Here is a 20,409-nt window from a genome sequence, read left to right as displayed (position 1 = left end):
TTTTGTTTTTGTGTAGAGACGGGGTCTTACTATGTTGCTCAGGCTTGAACTCCTGGGCTCAAGTGATCCTCCTGCCTCAACCTCCAAAGTGCTGGGGTTATAGGCGTGAGTCACCATGCCTGGTCTCTCAACTCATAAGAGTCAGGCTCAAGATGTCCTACCCAAAAGCTTCCTAAGACTGACAATTCCTGTAACAGAACACAAGGGCTTTCACAATGCTCCTTTATTGTATCTTTGGATGACTTTTTTCTAAAGATTGGGCCAGAAATCAGGTGACTACAAAAATTACAAACTTGACAATTTAATGATAGAAATAGATTTTTTATGGACATCTTTCTAAAAGACTATGTAATACTATGGTGAAGAGTGTGGGCTTGGGAGTCAGACTGCCTGGATTAAAATGCAGCCTCTACCATTCACAAACCTATATAACCTTAAGCAAAGTACTTAATCTCCCTGAACCTCAGTTTCATGATTGTAAAATGAAGACAAGAGCAGTACCTATGTCATAGGATTGTTGTCAGAATTAAATAAATTCTAAATGCAACACACTGAGAACAGTAACTGGCATATACTACCTGCTCAATAAATGTTATTACCACAGAATATCAGCTGCATAGAAAAAAACCCCGCGTTTTCTTCACTACTGTATTCTCAGAGCCTAAAACAATGCCTACTACATAGTGGGCACTAAATGTTTATTGCACGAATAAATGAAAACTCAAGCACAAATTTATTGTTAAGCACAATTAAAATACATATTTGCCTCTAGAGAAAAAGACTACATGTCCAGAGAGAAATATTAAGTCCCAAGTCTAGCCTTGAAACCAAAATGAAACTGAAAGGCACTCAAATATCATTTGAGTTCACAGGTACCTATGAGAAATTGAGATATTAGATATCTCTGACTTCTCATCGTAATACTCCATGGAAAATCTCCTCTTAGTTGTTTGGGTTTTTTTTTTTTTTTTTTTGAATTAACTTAAATGATTTACTTATTTGAAATACCTGATGACACTGAACTAAAACTGGAATTATGTAACTGCTTTCAAAGTTCTTCTACTGACAGTGACGCAAAAGAACTATTGCTTCCCTTTACACATAAACACTTGTGGTTGATAATTAGTGCAATCACTTAGCATAGTCATTTCTCTAAATGTAAGTTATGTTGCAGAGTCGTATGCATATATACCTTCTGCAGCTGCATAAAGTAGATCCTGACACTTCTTCAGCAGACTTTACCCTTCTTGTTTTCATGTGGTCAGTGATACCACTATGGCCTCCACAGTGGTTGGTAAATGTCAACAAACATTTTGTTCAAGTTATTAATATACATTTGTTTGGGATTTTTTAAAACTTTCTTTTCTTTTCTTTTTTTTGAGACGAAGTCTCACTCTTTTGCCCCAGGCTGGAGTGCAATGGCACAATCTCAGCTCAATGTGACCTCTGCCTCTTGGGTTCAAGCGATACTCCTGCCTTAGCCTCCCAAGTAGCTGGGATTTCGGGTGCATGCCACCACACCCGGCTACTTTTTGTATTTTTAGTAGAGATGGGGTTTCACCATGTTGGCCAGGCTGATCTCGAACTCCTGACCTCAGTTTATCTGCCCGCCTCGGACTCCCAAAGTGCTGGGATTACAGGCATGAGCCACCCTGCCCAGCAAAAACTTTTATTTTCTATTACTAATTCAACCAAGTCAGGCTTCCGGAAATAAACATCTACTATAACCTTAGATACGATCTAATCCCTTTACCCTCCCCCGCCCCAACTGCAATCATTCTACAGACAAAGAGGAAGGTCAAGAAGGTAGTACCAGCAGGGCGCAGTGGCTCACACCTGTAATCCCAGCACTTTGGAAGGCCAAGGTGGGCGGATCACTTGAGGCCAGGAGTTGGAGACCAGCCTGGCCAACATGGTGAAACCCCGTCTCTACTAAAAATACAAAAAATTAGCTGGGGGTGGTGGCGCATGCCTGTAATCCAAGCTACTCAGCAGACTGAGCCATGAGAATTGCTTGAACCCCGGAGGCGGAGGTCGCAGTGAGCTGAGATCCTGCCACTTGCACCCCAGCCTGGGTGACAGAGACCCTGTCTCAAAAAAAAAAAAAAAAGAAGGTAGTACCAAGGGCGTAGATCACAGATAATAGATAATATTGTGTTCAAGGGTACAGATATCTTGAACTATTTGGTATAAACTATGGGGAATTGTTTTTCTTTTTAAAAGAACACCAACTACTCTTTGGAGACTCCTAGATGACAAATTGAAAAGCAAGTAAAGCAAGCTTCTTGCACATATCACTTTAAGGCCTGGCCACTATGGCAAGCGGATATGTGCTAAAGGGCAAGGAGGTAGAGTTCTACCTAAAAAAGATCAAGAGCTGGAAAGCTACATAAATGCCCTCCTCTTTCATCTAAGGTCATGTGATAAAGCTATTCTAGGAAACAAAACAAAAATTCAGGTCAGTGGCCATTGAGCAGATCACAGGAATTGTCAACTCAAAGAGATACTTTAGCATTATTTTCCTGTTACCTACAATAACCAGGAGTTTTGAAATATAATAAGGTAAACAGAGAAGTGAGGTTAATAATGGAAAGAACACTGGGCTTGCACAGTCAGTCCTGGCTCTGCTACTTACTAGCTGTGTGACCTTAGGAAAGTCAATTAACTTCTCAGTTTCCTTATCTGAAAAACTGAAGCTAAACCTGACTATCCCACAAAATGGTAATGAGGAATAAATGGGATATCCATGAAAATACCTTTAAAACAAGGGCCAGGAGCGTGGCTCATGCCTGTAATACCAGCACTTTGGGAGGCTGAGGCAGGCAGATCACTTGCGGTCAGGAGTTCAAGACCAGCCCGGCCAACATGGTGAAACCGTATCTCTACTGAAAATATAAAAATTAGCCAGGTGTGGTGGTGGGTGCCTGGGAGGCTGAGGCAGGAGAATCACTTGAACCTGGGAGGCAGAGGTGGTAGTGAGCCAAGACCGTGCTACTGCACTCCAGCCAGAGCTTCAGAGCGAGACTCTCTCAAAAAAAACAAATTAAAATAAATAAATAAAACAAAGTACTTTGCGAATATTAACTTAATTGAAATAAAAGGTCTCTGGTGTGAAAAAGGTGGGTAATACATTCAGAGAGGTTAGAGCTCAAGTTTCCACAAAATTTAAGCCTATAAAAACAGTTTGCCCAGATCCCATAGTAGAATGTATCTACTGGACTATAATACTTGCCTTTAACTTGCTAGAATCTTACTACCTTTTCTTTAAGAGATGGAAGGAATCACACAGAGGATTAATATAACCTTTTCATTTTACAAATTTAAAAATGGAGGCATAGAGAGTTAAAATGACTTGTGAAAGTTTACAGGGCCAGCTGCGCACTGTGGCTCTGGCTCACACCTGTAATTCCAGCACTTTGGGAGGCCGAGGTGGGCAGATCACCGGAGGTCAAGAGTTCAAGACCCACATGGCCAACATGGTGAAACTCTGTCTCTGCTAAAACTACAAAAATTAGCCAGGCGTGGTGAGGGGTAACTGTAATCCCAACCACTCGGGGGCTGAGGCAGGAGAATCACTTGACCCTGGGAAGCGGAGGTGGAGGTGGCAGTGAGCCAAGATCGTGTCACTGTACTTCAGCCTGGGTGATACAGTGAGACTCTGTCTCCAAAAAAAAAAAAAGGTTACAGGGCCTATGAAATGAAAATTATAAATGTTATATAACCAAGAATATTCCAGCTTTAAAAAAAAAGTCCTGGCCGGGCATAGTGGCTCACACCTGTAATCCCAGAACTTTGGGAGGCTGAGGTGGGCGGATCACCTGAGGTCGGAAGTTTGAGACCAACATGGAGAAACCCCATCTCTACTAAAAATACAAAATTAGCCAGGTGTGGTGGCACATGCCTGTAATCCCAGTTACTCAGGAGGCTGTGGCAGGAGAATCACTTGAACTTGGGAGGTGAGGTTGCGGGGAGGCAGTGGTTGCGGTGAGCCGAGATCACACCATTGCACTCCAGCCTTGACAACAAGAGCGAAACTCCATCTCAAAAAAAAAAAGTCCTCAGAAAAGAAAAATAAGACATTGAATAGGCATTAAGACACCTAAGAAAAACATTTATACAAAGGAGAACTGAAGATAACAAAGAAGAAAAAACAAAAGATCTTTATATAAAGCTATTAAGGCCAGGTGTGGTGGCTCATGCCTGTAATCTCAGCACTTTGGGAGGCTGAGGCGGGCAGATCACTTGAGCTTAGGAGTGGAGACTAGCCTGGCCAACATGGTGAAACCGGGACTCTACTAAAAAAGTACCAAAATGAGCAGGGCATGGTGTCAAACACCTGTAGTCCCAGCCACTTAGGAGGCTGAGGCAGGAGAATTGCTTGAATCCGGGAGGCACAGGCTGCAGTGAGCCAAGATGCCACCACTATACTCCAGCCTGGGCGACAGAGTGAAGACCCTGTCTCAAAAAAATAAAAATAAAGAAAAAGTTAATAAAAGTTTTTAAAAGAATTAACCACCCCTCTAGATTTAGCAGTAACTGACTATTTACTATCTGAGTTTAAACATTCTACTCTCTGGAAGGACACCTCTACAAATTATATAGACAAGTGACTTTCAAGTGTTTATACAAAGGGATACTGCTTCGCAATTCATCTCAAAATCACGAGGCTGTCTTCTCAGCTCTTCCTGTTAAATCCTTGTGGACAGAACATTTATCTTAGGTCAAAAGTGCCATTTAGGCTAGTAAAATAAACTATCTGATCTAACATTTCCTACCTATCCAAACTCTTTTCACCTCAGGGGACCTGTACAGAGTGTTCAATTTTTTTCATCTATCACAACATCTCAGTTAACATTACCTTATGCAATTCTCTATCAAACACACACTGAACAAACATTGTACTGCTCAGTATTGTTTTGGTTTTTTTGAGACAGAGTTTTGCTCTTGTTGCCCAGGCTGGGGTGCAATGGCACGATCTTGGCTCACTGCAACCTGTCTCCTGGGTTCAACCAACTCTCTTGCCTCAGCCTCCTGAATAGCTGAGATTACAGGCATGCCACCATGCACAACTAATTTTGTATTTTTAGTAGACATGGGATCCCACCATGTTAGCCAGGCAGTCTTGAACTCCTGACCTCAGGTGATCCACCCGCCTCGGCCTCCCAAAGTGCTGGGATTACAGGCGTGAGCCACCACGCCCAGCCAATATTGTTCAGTTCAATATTGATAAGTACTTACTACATGTCAAGCACTATGCTAAGTGCTTATGACATGAAACTGTAAAAACACAGCACTGTCCTGCCCTCAAAGAGTTCACAATCTGGAGACACAGCCAGCCTCATTAACAAATAATAATACCACAGAAAACAACTGCTATAACCAGGGCACATACACCGTACAGGAGATGCATACAGAAATGCCTAACCCAAGGTTTCCTGGAGGCAACCAAAGCCTTCATAAAAGAGGTAGGGCATAAAGGGACACTTGAAGGTTTAATAATTAAGAAGTAGTACCAGGCACAATGGCTCACGCCTGTAATCCCAGCACTTTGGGAGGCCGAGGTGGGCAGATCACTTGAGGTCAGGAGTTAGAGACCAGCCTGGCAAACATGGTGAAACCCCAGCATTCCAGGCAAAAGAAACAGTGTAAGCAAAACTTAGAGGCACAAAAAACAGCATAATGTTCATTCAGTATTACTGAGCATAAAATGTAAAGACTTTTTCTCATAAAATGAGAAATAAGGCTAAAGCAGTAAAAAAGATCAGATCATAAAGGTCCCAGTATACTACATAAAACACTTTCAGGCCAGGCACAGTGGCTCACATCTGTAATCCCAGCACTCTGGGAGGCCAAAGGGACAGATCACTTGAGGACAGGAGTTCGAGACCAGCCTGGCCAACATGGCAAAACCCCATTTCTACTAAAAAATACAAAAATTAGCCAGGCGTGGTGGCTCAAGCCTGTAATTCCAGCACTTTGGGAGGCCGAGGTGGGCGGATCACCTGAGGTCAGGAGTTCAAGACCAGCCTGGCCAACATGGTGAAACCTCGTCTCCACTAGAAATACAAAAATTAGCTGGGCATGGTGGCGGGTGCCTGTAATCCTAGCTACTCAGGAGGCTGAGGCAAGAGAATTGCTTGAACCTGGGAGGCCGAGGTTGCAGTGAGCCAAGATGGTGCCACTGCACTCCAGCCTGGGTGACAGAGCAAGAATCCATCTCAAAAAAAAAAAAAAAGAAAAAGAAAAAGAAAAAAATTAGCTGGGCCTGGTAGTGCATGCCTGTGATATCAGCTACTCAGGAGGCTGAGGTGGGAGAATCGCTTGATCCCGGGAGGCAGAGGTTCTAGTGAACTGAGATCACGCCACTGCACTTCAGCTTGGGTGACAGAGAGAAACTCCATCTCAAAAAATAAATAAATAAATAAATAAATAAATAAACAAACAAAACACTTTCATTCAATAACTATTTGCTGAGTCCCTACTATGTGCTAGACATCACTAAGTACACAGGATACAGATCTCTGTAGATTCACTGCTGTCTATATGAATGGCTGTTAGCTGAGTTGTGCAGTACAATGTGTATAGCACAGCAGCCCTATAAGACCACTGTAAACTAGCAGGGCCGAAACTGCAGGCTCCACAAGGATCTTAAGGAGTTTGCAAATTCCCATACATATAAAGTACACTCTGTACACAATAGTATCTTGATATTTTTAATGCATAATAGATGTTAGACTTAACAGAGTATCATTTTAAAATATTACTGAATTCCTACCGGACCTGCTTTTTGGTTTTTCTCCCCCACAATTAACATAACCTGAAAGTATGTTACTGTCCTGTCTCTCAAGGTTTTCAGTGTTAAAAAGGTATCTTCACAGGGTCTATTGTCTCAGACAATAGGGAGGAAATTAAAAATTCTGAGTAGGAAGACCAAGGCAGGCAGATCACTTGAGGTCAGGAGTTCGAGACCAGCCTGGCCAACATAGTGAAACCCCATCTCTTCTAAAAATTACAAAAATTAGCCGGGCATGGCGGTGGGCGCCTGTAGTTCCAGCCATTCAGAAGGCTGAGGCAGGAGAATCACTTGAACTCGGGAGGCGGAGGTTGCAGTGAGCCGAAATCGCGCCACTGCACTCCAGCCTGGGTGGCAGACAGAGACTCTGCCTCAAAATAAAAAAAATTCTGAGTAGGAAGAGTGGCACGCCCCCAGTCTTCTCTTCTCATTCCACCCTTGCCTAGTTACTATAGAATTTATTTTTCTTTCATTTATGAGCCTGAAAAATCTTAATCACAATTACTTAGTGTGAGAATAATACTTGTAGCATTAAGTTTGTCAAAGAAATACTTAAGTGCTGAAGACATATTCTTCTTCAAAGTGCTTTAGAAAAGTGATTTGGGCCGGGCACAGTGGCTCATGCCTGTAATCCCAGCACTCTGGGAGGCTGAGGCAGGCGGATCACCTGAGGTTGGGAGTTCGATACCAGCCTGACCAACATGGAGAAACCCCGTCTCTAAGGGTTTTGTATCTATTGAAAGATACAAAATTAGCCAGGCATGGTGGCACATGCCTGTAATCCCAGCTACTAGGGAGGCTGAGGCAGGAGAACCGCTTGAACCTGGGAGGCGGAGGTTGCGGTGAGCCGAGATTGCGCCATTGCACCCTAGCCTGGGCAACAAGAGCGAAACTCCATCTCAAAAAAAAAAAAAAAAAAAAAGTGATTTGGACCAGGCGTGGTGGCTCAAGCCTGTAATCCCAACACTTGGGGAGGCCGAGGCGGGCGGATCACCTGAGGTCGGGATGTTCAAGACAAGCCTGACCAACACGGAGAAACCCTGTCTCTACCAAAAATACAAAAATTAGCTGAGCACAGTGGCACATGCCTGAAATCCCAGCTACTTGGGGGGGCTGAGGCAGGAAAATCACTTGAACCCCGCAGGCGGAGGTTGTGTTGAGCCCAGATTGCACCATTGCACTCCAACCTGGGCAACAAGAGCGAAACTCCATCTCAAAATAAAAGAAAAAGAAAAAGAAAATTGGTCAGAGAGTGTGTACAATTTTGTGGTTCTTGAACTTATACTGCCAAATCACTATTTTTTTAAGCCAGAGTTTCACTCTTGTTGCCCAGGCTGGAGTGCAATGGCGCGATCTCGACTAACTGCAACCTCTGCCTCCCAGGTTCAAGTGGTTCTCCTGCCTCAGCCTTCTGAGTAGCTGGTATCACAGGCATGCGCTACCACACCTGGCTAATTTTTTATTTTTTATTTTTTTTTGAGATGGCAACAGATTGAGACTTTAAAAAAAAAAACACCTTTTATTCCATTGTTAATAATGACTATTTCTACCGCTTATTAAATATACTTTAAGAGCTAGTTTTAGGACGTATGAAAAAAGCAGTATTTTAGCTGGCATTTCCCAATTCATCTATAGGGTCACATCATTACATTCAATATTGATGTCTGCCAGGCTCATGGCTTGACATCCCAGCACTCTGAGGAGCTGAGGCAGGAGGATCACTTGAGCCCAGGAGTTTGAGACCAGCCTGGGCAACATAATCTAGACACTACCTCTACAAAAATAAAAAAAATTAGCTGGGCATGCTGGCATATGCCTGTGGTCCCAGCAACTCAGGAGGATGAGGCAAGAGATCATCTGAGCCCAGGAGTTCATGGTTATAGTCAGCTATGATTACACCACTGCACTCCAGCCTAGGCCACAGAGCAAGACCCTGTCACTATGAAAAAACAAACAAACAAAAAAAATTATGTCTATTTCAATTTGTATATTTTTGAATATTTAATAATTATCTAAACTTTTCTCCTTTATAAAAATAGAATAGTTTGAGAGTATCCAACAATTTATCTACTGAACGTGTGTCAATTAGTGGGAATTAGGAGAATGGCTCATGATAAAGTCATTCCATTGTTATAACTTAATCTGAACACTGAATACAGTAGCTTTTCTTTGTACAACAAACTATTAAAGACAAGAAATATAAGTACATTGATGACGAAATAAAAGAATAAGGCCAGGCGCGGTGGCTCACGCTGTAATCCCAGCACTTTGGGAGGCCGAGGTGGGCGGATCACGAGGTCAGGAGATCGAGACCATCCTGGCTAACATGGTGAAACCCCGTCTCTACTAAAATATACAAAAAATTAGCAGGGTAGGCCGGGCGCGGTGGCTCACGCCTGTAATCCCAGCACTTTGGGAGGCCGAGGCGGGTGGATCACGAGGTCAGGAGATCGAGACCATCCTGGCTAACACGGTGAAACCCCGTCTCTACTAAAAATACAAAAAAAAAATTAGCCGGGCGAGGTGGCGGGCGCCTGTAGTCCCAGCTACGCGGGAGGCTGAGGCAGGAGAATGGCGTGAACCCCGGGGGGCGGAGCATGCAGTGAGCTGAGATCGCGCCACTGCATTCCAGCCTGGGTGAAAGAGCGAGACTCCGTCTCAAAAAAAAAAAAAAAAAAAAAAAAAATTAGCAGGGTGTGGTGGCGGGCGCCTGTAGTCCCAGCTACTCAGGAGGCTGAGGCAGGAGAATGGCGTGAAACCGGGAGGCGGAGCTTGCAGTGAGCAGAGATCGTGCCACCGCACTCCAGCCTGGGTGACAGAGCGAGACTCCGTCTCAAAAAAAAAAAAAAAAGAATAAATGAGTACATTTATCTGATCATGATTCTTAAATGATACATCAAGATATCTGATTGATTGATTGATTGATTGATTTGACAGTGGCTTGCTCTGTTGCCCAGCCTGGAGTGCAGTGGTGTGAACCCTGCTCACTGCAGCTTCAACCTCCTAGGCTCAAGCAATCGTCCCACCTCAGCATCCTGTGTAGCTGAGACCCCAGATGTGTGCTAATTTTTTCATTCTGTGTAGAGACAGGGTCTCACTATGCTGTCCAAGCTGGTCTCAGACTCCTGGGCTCAAGCGATCCACCCACCTTTGTCTCCCAAAGTGATGGGATTACAAATGTGGATTACAGGTGTGAGCCACCATGCCCAGCGTCACAAAAACTACACAAAAAATACACTCTTGGAAATCATTAAGCATGACCTCTAGAACAAACACATGTAATAAAAAAGAATAAAAACTAACATTCTATTTAAGAGATATTACTATTATTTTGAAATCAAGGGAACCTATAAAACCACAGAGTAAAATTTGATAGAACTTTCTCAGTAACAAGATAATTTTATGTAGAGAAATTCAACGCAAGATACTCTGAAAATGACTAGAATGATGATCCTACAGAGAACTAGCTGAGTCTTGTTTGTAAATTTTACTGAAATAGGAAATAATTCTGTCTTTGTATACAATTGCTTCCACACATGAGCTTTACCTAACGAAAATAACCCGTAAGTTTGGAACGGATTTCAATTTATTTATTGATTCCCCTACACATATCCTTTTTCAAGTTTCAAGAACACATTTACTGATATCAATAATAACTTCCATCTTTTTAGTTCAAAATGTCACTGTCATAAGAAAAAAATAGGCTGGGCACGGTGGCTCAGACCTGTAATCCCAGGACTTTGGGAAGCCGAAGTGGGCAGATCACGTGAGTCCAGGAGTTTGAGAGCAGCTTGGGCAACATGGTGAAACACCATCTCTACAAAAATACAAAAATTAGCCTGGCGTGGTACTGCACGCCTGTAGTCCCAGCTGCTTGAGTTGGATGAGGCGGGAGGATGGCTTGGGCCTGGGAGGTCGAGACTGCAGCAAGCCGTGGTTGCACCACTGAACTCCAGCCTGGGTGACAGAGTGAGATCCTGTCTCAAAAATAAATAAATAAATAAAAGCTATTAGTGTTACTGCTTAACCATCCTATCTAAAATAGTTGCCCTCTCACACACACACAATATCACTTTATATCTTAGCCCGGTTTATTTTTTCTTAGTATTTATTATATAACTATTGTAATTATACATTTATAGATGTATTTATTGTGTATCCCCTCACTGTACCCCATGTCTTTTTTTAATTTCTGTAATCACAGTGCCTAGAACATCACCTAGCCCTTAGGAACTGGTCAAAAATCATGTCTTTATCAATGATTTTTATATTCTGGACATGGAAAGAGACTCTAATCAAATAATTACTGTAAGAAATATAAAATTACTGTTGCTACGTATTCAATGAAAAAGTGCTACATAATAAAGAGGGGAGTGACCTAGGTTTTTTGGACAGGGTTTCCCTGAGTTCCTTGAATTGAGAACTCCAGGATATGTTAGAGTTAGGCAGGCAAGACAGAGTATCACCACAGGTCATTTGCACATGCTGCTCCTTCTGTCTGGACTCTTTTTTTTTTTTTTGAGACGGAGCCTCACTCTATTGCCCAGGCTGGAGTGCAGTGGCACAATCGCGGCTCACACTGCAGCCTCCACCTCCCAGGTTCAAGCAATTCTCCTGCCTCAGCCTCCCGAGTAGCTGGGATTACAGGCGCCTGCCACCATGCACAGCTTATTTTTGCATTTTTAGTAGAGACGGGGTTTCTCCATATTGGTCAGGCTGGTCTCGAACTCCTGACCTCAGGTGATCCACCCACTTCGGCCTCTCAAAGTGTTAGGATTACAAGCATGAGCCACTGCACCCGGCCTATCTGGACTATTCTTTACATAACTCCTACAATTTAATCCCTCAGTTCTCTACCTGAAAGTAAGACCCTCTGCAGAGCCACTCCTAACTATTCCATTCCATTATTCCACAACTTCTCTTTTCTTTCCTTACTATTTTTTTTTTTTTTTTGAGACGGAGTCTTGCTCTGTCCCCCAGGCTGGAGTGCAGTGGCGCAGTATCTGCTCACTTCAAGCTCCGCCTCCCCGGTTCACGCCATTCTCCTGCCTCAGCCTCCCTAGTAGCTGGGACTACAGGCGCCCGCCACTACGCCTGGCTAATTTTTTGTATTTTTAGTAGAGACGGGGTTTCACCGCGTTAGCCAGGATGGTCTCGATCTCCTGACCTTGTGATCCGCCCGCCTCAGCCTCCCAAAGTGCTGGGATTACAGGCGTGAGCCACCGCGCCCGGCTATTTTTTTTTTTTTTTTTTTTAATGAGGTCTCGCTCTGTTGCCCAGGCTGGTGTGCAGTGGCATGATCATAACTCAATGCAGCCTTGAACTGCTGGGCTCAAGTGAGTCTCCCACCTCAGGTTCTAGAGCAGATGGTACTACAGGCATGCACCACCATGCCCAGCTATCAACTTGTCCTTTTTCAGCACACTCAAGATATATTAAAACTCTTCACATTTAAAATTACTGTATACAGCTTGGATGCAGTGGCTTGTGCCTGTAATCCCAGCACTTTGGGAGGCCAAAGCCGGAAGATCACTGGAGGCCGGGAGTTTGATACCAGCCTGGCCAACACAGGGAGATCTCTTCTCTACACAAAAACAAAAAATCAGCTGCACATAATAGAGCACACTTGAAGTCCTAGCTTTACTTGCGAGGCTGAGCTGGAAGGACTGCTTGAGCCTAGGGGTTTGAGGCTGCAATGAGCCGTAATCATGCCACTGCACTCCAGTCTAGGCGGCAGAGCGAGACCCTATCTCAAAATAAATAAATAAATAATAAAATAAAATTACTCTATATACATGAGATGAAAAATGCCACAGGTCACATCTGTTTTACTATCTGTGATTTCCCCAATGCCAACACAGTCAAAGACACTCCACAAACATTGTTAGATTAAAAGTAAGGACTATGTCTTAGACCAGTAGTTCTCAAATTGTGGTTCACAGACCAGCAGCATCAGCATTACGTGGGTTTTGACAGAAATGCAAACTTTCATAGTGGTTCACGTCTATAATTCCAGCACTCTGGGGAGGCTGAGGCGCGAGGATCACTGGAGCCCAGGAGTTTGAGGCCAGCCTAGGCAACATGGCGAAACCCCATCTCTACAAAAAATATAAAAATTAGCCAGGTGTGATGATGGGCACCTGTGGTCCCAGCTACTTGGGAGGCTGAGGTGAGAGGATCGCTTGAGCCTGGGAAGTCAAGGCTGCAGTGAGCTGTGATCATGCCACTGCACTCCAGCTTAGGGACACAGCAAGACCCTGCCTCAAAAAAAAGAACTGCAAACTCTCAGGCCCTGCCCTCAGTTCACTGCAACCTCCGCCTCCTGGGTTCAAGTGACTCTCCTACCTCAGCCTCCCAAGTAGCTGGGATTACAGGCGTGAGCCACCACACCCAGCTAATTTTTGTATTTTTAGTAGAGACGAGGTTTTGCCATGTTGGCCAGGCTGGTCTCAAACTCCTGACCTCAGGTGATCTGCCTGCCTTGGCCTCCCAAAGTGCTGGAATTACAGGTGTGAGCCACCACGCCCAGCCAAGAATTCATCTTAAACATCTTAACTATTCAAACACAACCTAATTAACATTTAACAAATATAAAATACAAAGCTTTATAATAATCATTCATTCAACTGTATTTATTATCTACAAAAATATTGCACGAGGAAAAGTGGCCTTTACTGATAATTCCTAGCTCAAAATAAGCTAATATTCTGCCTTCTCCTCACCTCTCCCATACATAAACTGTTACTCTGTGTGTGTATGTTTTAACAAGCAAGGAAAAATCAAGTTAATTAGATGCAAAGTTTAAAACATAATCATGCCTAATATGTCTGCTGTGGTCTGAACGTTTCTGTCTCCCTAAATTCATATGTTGGAATCCTAACCCCCAAGGTAATGGTATGAAGAGGTGGGGCCATTGGGAAGTGATTAGATCACCAGTGTAGTGCCCACATGAATGAGATTAGTGCCCTTAAAAAAGAGGCCCCAGAGAGCTGCCTGGCCCCTGCCACCATGTGTGAAAACAGTGAAAAGGTGACTTAGGAAGAGCCCTCACGAGACACCGAATCCGCTGGGGAATTGATTTTGGACTTCCCAGCCTTCCAAACTCTGAGAAATAAATTTCTGTTGCTGACAAGCTACCTAGTTTATGGTATTTTGTTACAGTAGATTGAATGGGCTAAGACAGTATCTTAGCTAGCCTCATTTCCTACTACACATCTTCATTCTTGCATCCTTCCATGCTATATAAGGGTAATACCACTTCCTACAATGCATCCTAATTCCTTCCTACTTTCTTTCTTTTTTTTTTTTTTGAGACGGAGTCTCACTCTGTCACCCAGGCTGGAGTGCAGTGGCGCGATCTCGGCTCACTGCAAGCTCCGCCTCCCGGGTTCACGCCATTCTCCTGCCTCAGCCTCTCCGAGTAGCTGGGACTACAGGCGCCCGCCACCACGCCCGGCTAATTTTTTGTATTTTTAGTAGAGACGGGGTTTCACCGTGGTCTCGATCTCCTGACCTCGTGATCCGCCCGCCTCGGCCTCCCAAAGTGCTGGGATTACAAGCGTGAGCCACCGCGCCCGGTCCCCTACTTTCTTTCTTTAAAAAAAAAAAAAAAAAAAGGACGGGCGCGGTGGCTCACGCTTGTAATCCCAGCACTTTGGGAGGCCGAGGCGGGCGGATCACGAGGTCAGGAGATCGAGACCACAGTGAAACCCCGTCTCTACTAAAAATACAAAAAAAAATTAGCCGGGCGTGGTGGCGGGCGCCTGTAGTCCCAGCTACTCGGAGAGGCTGAGGCAGGAGAATGGCGTGAACCTGGGAGGCGGAGCTTGCAGTGAGCAGAGACTGCACCACTGCATTCCAGCCTGGGCGACAGAGCGAGACTCCGTCTCAAAAAAAAAAAAAAAAATCCCTGTGAGGGGATCCTTTCTACTTGCTACTCACATTCACAATGAGGCATTCTTCCCCTTCCCAAAATGATCTATATAAATCCTATTCGACTTTCAGGCCCAGCTCAGAGGACACTTTTGGATCCTAAATACCTCAAAGGGAAGTTCATAACTCCTCCCTCTCATACATTCGTTCTCAATAGAAGGGCCCACACTTTCAAAAATCTAGCAGTGTAATGTCTTAGGTAGGATAGCTCTTTATTCTGAAAAGCATATCATCATACCTCACTCAATATCATTTTTGCACCAAAATTAAGATACTCTGCCCAGGCATGATGGCTCATGACTGTAATTCTAGCACTTTGGGAGGCCAAGGTGGGAGGATAGCTTGAATCCAGGAGGTCAAGACCAGACTGGGCAACACAGCAAAACTCCATTTCTACAAAAAGTTTTACAAATTAGCGGGGCACAGTAGTCCATGCCTGTGGTACCAGCTACTTGTGAGGCTGAGGTGGGAAGATCGCTTGACCCCAGGAGTTCAAGGCTGCAAAGAGCCATGATTGTGCCACTGCACTCCAGCCTGGGCCACACAGCAAGATCGTCTCCAAACAACAATTCTCAAACTCACTCTTTCTGTGTAGTCCACTAAGTTACCTCAAATTTCAGTTTAAGTTTATACTAGTCAGGTGGGAAATGAGACCATAAAGTGAATCATTCAAGCACCTAGCTGGCCTGGGCACTTGGAATAATAAGTAAGGCACGGTTGCTACCTAGATCTTACATTCCACAGGGAGAAACAAGTTAGCATACAATAACAGTGTGTGAAAGTGAAGGAGACAGACACAGGAAAATGACAGACTAAAAACGCAGGAGCGAGTTAGGGAAAATTCATAGATTAAATAATTTTATAGTACATCACTTTTCTAAAAACAAATGGAGGGAAAAAAAGAAACTGACTAACCTCCTAGGGGAACATAATTATCAGGACTTAGTTTTGCCTTATTCCTCCCAGAGGCCAAAATTTAGCTTGTTGCATATGATGGAGCAATGTTTTCAATAACTGTACAGCAAACCACTTATAACCCAACTCAATGAAAAAACCAACTGAAGCCTCAACCTATTTTCAAACAGAAAGAAAATTTGCAAATATAAGGTTCTCCCAACTAAAGGCAGACAGGGCAAAACGAATGAACTCTTTAGAAGGTTTAAAGAGACTGTCACAACCTGCCAACCTGATTGTCAGTCCTCAAATGCCCTTGGTCTCTGCCTCCAAATGAAAACAAATCATTTGTTTTAAGTAATAATAGCCAAGCTTGTAAATAACTATTTTTAAACTTCTCCAACTGCACCTCCACATTAAAAGATGCTCAAAATAAAAAAGAAATTCAGAACATTTTTTAGCTATTTCTGTCAAAAGACTAGATCTCTCCTGAGGTCACAGTATGCATGCTGGCCCTCACTTCATTGCTCTGTAACACACCACTTCGGTTTTGCAATGACACTAGGTAAATAGGCTTCCAGGATCTCTTCGATGCCTCCAAAAACGAAAAGGAAGAAGCAAGCCTACAAATCTCTATCTGCCCGCCCTACAGTTCCCGGGAAGCAACAGTCCTCAAATTGTTCCTGCTTAGACCCCTGAAGCCCGTAGAAGGAAATGGGGACAGCTGCGACGGCGAACCGAGCGAGGACATCCGATAAGGGAAGAGGAAACGTGGATGGGAGAGGACGAAGGGGAGAAGGAACACGGAGAGGAGGGGGCAGTGGAGATAAAATGGTGAAGAGGGGTGAGAAGAGCAAGGAAGAGCAACGAAAACTAGGGAAGAAAGGGGGGAAAGTAAAAATCACATAAGAGGAAAAAAAGGCAAAATGATAGAGGAGAAAGGAAGGAAGGGTTAGGGTTAAAGGACAAGGAGTGGGCGACAAAGGGAATGCGAAAAAGGCTGTCACTGGGGGTGATTAAAAAGGATGTCATTGGGGAGAAGGGAGATTCAGGGGGTGTCACCTAAAGGGGTTCACCGAAGCAGGTGAATGGGGGAGCACGGGGAAGGAGGAGCTGAACACCGAGGGGGCGGTAACGAGGGAGAGAGGTAAAGGCAGGGAGCCCGAGGGGACACCAGAGACAGGGAGGGGCAAGACCGCAGGGGCTAGCGCGACGGGCGGGGGCTAGGGTGGCGGGCGGCTGCGGCTAGGGCAGGCCTTGCTCCCTCACCATGGCTGCGCCGGCCTGGTCCTCGGGCATGCAGCCTCCGTCCTGGGTGCGGCGGCGGGCTGGACCGGAGCCCGCCCCCAGGCTGAGCCGGCGCGGAGGCTCCAGGAGGCTCCGGCGAGCGGCGGCTCCGGGCTTGGCCCAGGCCTCGGCCTCTTTCCCTCAAGCTAGAAGTGTAACAGCAGCAGCCGCAGCCGCAGCCGCAGCCGCAGCCCGAACCGGAGCGCAGACTCCGCCCCCGCGAGGACCCGCCCGGGCGCGCGAGCCCGCGCCTGGACCCGCCTCCCCTCTCAATGCGCAGACTCAGCCGGGGGGTCCCGCCCCCCAGCCCAACCTCCAGCTTCTCCCCCTTCCAGGCCCTTAAAGGAGCCACACACACCCAAATCCTAGCATCCCTTCAAAATATGAAGACCTTTAAATATTACATCATGACGAGAAATTAGAGCACCACTCGCTTCGGTCACCTATAGACTCCTCTGTCATTCACCATCATCCTCTAAGATTTGGGCTTCTGGTTCACTGTCATTCATTACTACTATTGTCATAACTCTTGGTTATTTCAAAATTCGCTTAATTCTTCCAACCCTCTGGCCTCTCAGATTCTTCTCTAGGGATCATTCTTGGCTCAGCCTCTCACTCTCATGCTCATACGAATAATTGTAACTTCTCTACAATCTCAATTTTAATCCTCTAACTCCCATCGCAACCTTCTTCCTTCCTTTCTTTCTTTTTTTTTTTTGAGATGGAGTTTCACTCTTGTTGCCCAGGCTGGAGTGCAGTGGTGCGATCTCCGCTCACTGCAACCTCCACCTCCCGGGTTCAAGTGATTCTCCTGCCTCAGCCTCCCGAGTAGCTGGGATTACAAACACCCGGCACCACACCCGGCTGATTTTTGTATTTTTAGTAGAGACGGGGTTTCACCATGTTGGCCAGGCTGGTCTCGAACTCCTGACCTCAGGTGATCCACCCGCCTTGGCCTTCCAAAGTGCTGGGATTACAGGCGTGAGCCGCTGCGCCCGGCCACAACCTTCTTCCTTTCTAGCTCACTCTCTCTGATAATACTCCACCTCCAAAAACTTCAACTCCAAGACCCCATATCCATTGATTCAACTACCTTTTCGTTATTCCTCCCCACACTGGCCTCATGTAGTCACTTTCTTCCTGAAGCAGCTTAGATTCTATCGTCCATCATGAAATGGAATCTAATAGAATCTAAGCTGTTTGGGGAAGAAAGTGAGTACATGAGGTACATGAAATCGATTTCTTCAGTATTACCTTCATTTCTCTGGTCGTTCTCCGCTTTCTTTGTACTGACAGAACACCAGCAATGGAGTGGGTGGAGAAAAAGCCAAAAGTGGTTGACTGACTCCCCGTAAATTTGAGATCATTATTCTCAAGGGGCCATAATGCGTGGCTACCCTACCACATTTCTCCAGTTTCACACACTGTCCCACCTTGCTACATAACTATTTCAAGTCTCCTGTCTTTTCAAACCTCCGACACTTCCTCCCTCATCCTCATTTAGCTGATGATTTTGCTTCCAATTAACGAGAAAATCAAACAAACCAAAAAGAACATCTACAAGTTCCCAGCACCCACCATGACTTCCAACGAACGTGTAACTCTGCTTTGATGCTCTCTCTGCCTTCCTTTCCTTACTACAAGTGAATTATTTGTCTTTTAGCTAACATCAAATCCTCCTCAGTTCTCAAGCATCTGTGCTAAAAGACCCAGGTTTTATCCCCAATCACAAAACTAAATTTCTGTAAAATACAATCAAAATTAATTACTAGAAAAAATTAAAATTTAAAAACAAGCATCCAAAATGTAAGCCCAGATTTTTTAAACCTGCTTAACCATTTTAAAGTGTACAGTTCAATGGTATTAAATACATTCACATTGTTGTGCAACCATCCCCATCAAGAAGCTCCAGAACTTTTTATTTTTTCTTTTATTTATTTATTTATTGAGACAAGGTCTTACCCTGTCACCCATCAGGAGTACAGTGGCACAATCACGGCTCACTCAGCCTCAAACTCCTGGGCTGAAGCAATCCTCCCACCTCAGCCTCCTAAGCAGCTAGGACTACAGGCACATACCACCACACCTGGCTACTTTTTCTTTTTTTTCTTTTTGTAGAGGCAAGGTCTCACTGTGTTGCCCAGGCTTGTCTCAAACTCCTAGGCTCAAGTAATCCTCCTGCCACAGACTTCTAAAGTGCTGGGATTATAGACATGAGCCAATGTGCCAGGCCTCCAGAACTTTTTTATCTTGCAAAGCTGAAAGTTTGTACTAATTAAACAATAACTCCCCATTCCTAACTTCCCCCAATCCCTGGCCATCACTGTTCTGCTTTCTATGTCTATGAATTTGACTACTCTAGGCAGAATTTTTATTATTAAATCCAACACATATAACATTTTTCAGTCAAATTGTTATAAAAGTTTCAAAATATTAATTCTGAATTGCTGCCACAAACTGGTGAAAAACCATTTCTAGATGGTCACTAGTCCACTGATCACACTTCGAGAAGCTCAAGTACCACGTCACTTTCTCGAAGACACCTATCCAGCAATTCTTCCTCTCGCCTACATCGCTATTTTTCTGCTATTACCTCTCATTGCTATAGCAACATGATTTTATTTCTTCCATCTTAAAACAATCAAACAAAAAGCCCTCCCTTAAGTTGCAGTGAGCCGAGATTTAGCCACTGCACTCTAGCCTGGGCAACAGAGCGAGATTCCATCTCAAAAAAAAAAAAAAAAAAAACCCTCTCTTGACTGGACTTGACCCCCACCTACTGCCCCATTTCTCCATTCTCTTTTCTGCAAAATGCCTCACAAAGGTGGCTTGTACATGGTCTCACTCTGTTGCTTAGGCTAGAGTGCAGTGGTGCAATCTCAGCTCACTGCAACCTCAGCCTCCTGGGTTCAAGCAATCCTCCCACTTCAGCCTCCCAAGTAGCTGGTACTACAGGCGTGTGCCACCACATCCAACTAATTTTTGTATATTTTGTAGAGATGAGGTTTCATTGTGTTGCCTAGGCTGGTCTTGAACTCCTGAGCTCAAGCAATCTGCCTGCCTTGGCCTCCCAAAATGCTGAGATTACAGACATGAGCCACCTCGCCTGGCCTTGACTACCTTTTTCTCATTTTCGGTGAGATCCTCTTTGGTTAAGCTTTTACCTCCTCCACGCCACTGAAATGCTCTTGTCAAGGTCACTAGTGGTGTCCATTTGCTGACACCAGTCAATTCTCAGTCCTCGTGTTACTTGACCTACCAACATAACTAGACACAGCTCATTACTTCCCCCTCCTTGGCTACCATGACATTTCACCCCCTCGGGTCTTCCATCTCACTGGCTGCTGCTAGTTTCTCCTCATTTCTCTGACCTCTAAATACTGCAGTACCCCAAGGCTCAATATTTAGACTTTTTGTCTTTTCCATGTACACTCCTTGATAATCTTATCCCATCACATTACTTTAAATATTATCTATGCTGTGATAACCCCAAAATTGTATCT

At 44.6% G+C, this 20,409-nt stretch overlaps 1 protein-coding gene across 4 annotated transcripts in view; it reads right to left on the bottom strand.

Moving 5' to 3' along the window:
- ZYG11B (zyg-11 family member B, cell cycle regulator) overlaps positions 1 to 17,173 on the bottom strand; it is a 116,783-nt gene extending 99,610 nt beyond the window's left edge. For 2 of the 4 annotated variants that reach the window (XM_055235243.2, XM_063613844.1), the window contains exon 1: positions 16,889 to 17,173. In XM_055235243.2, the coding sequence (XP_055091218.1) occupies positions 16,889 to 16,918 (30 nt within the window). In that variant the 5' untranslated portion in view covers positions 16,919 to 17,173. The remainder of the gene's footprint in view (positions 1 to 16,888) is intronic. The other 2 variants (XM_063613843.1, XM_063613842.1) reach the window with 2 other exon arrangements.
- Positions 17,174 to 20,409: the final 3,236 nt, after the last annotated feature.

Source organism: Symphalangus syndactylus, chromosome 19 (assembly GCF_028878055.3).
Source record: "Symphalangus syndactylus isolate Jambi chromosome 19, NHGRI_mSymSyn1-v2.1_pri, whole genome shotgun sequence".
NCBI classification, from domain to species: Eukaryota; Metazoa; Chordata; class Mammalia; order Primates; family Hylobatidae; genus Symphalangus; species Symphalangus syndactylus.
This window is presented reverse-complemented; position numbering and strand designations above follow the sequence as displayed.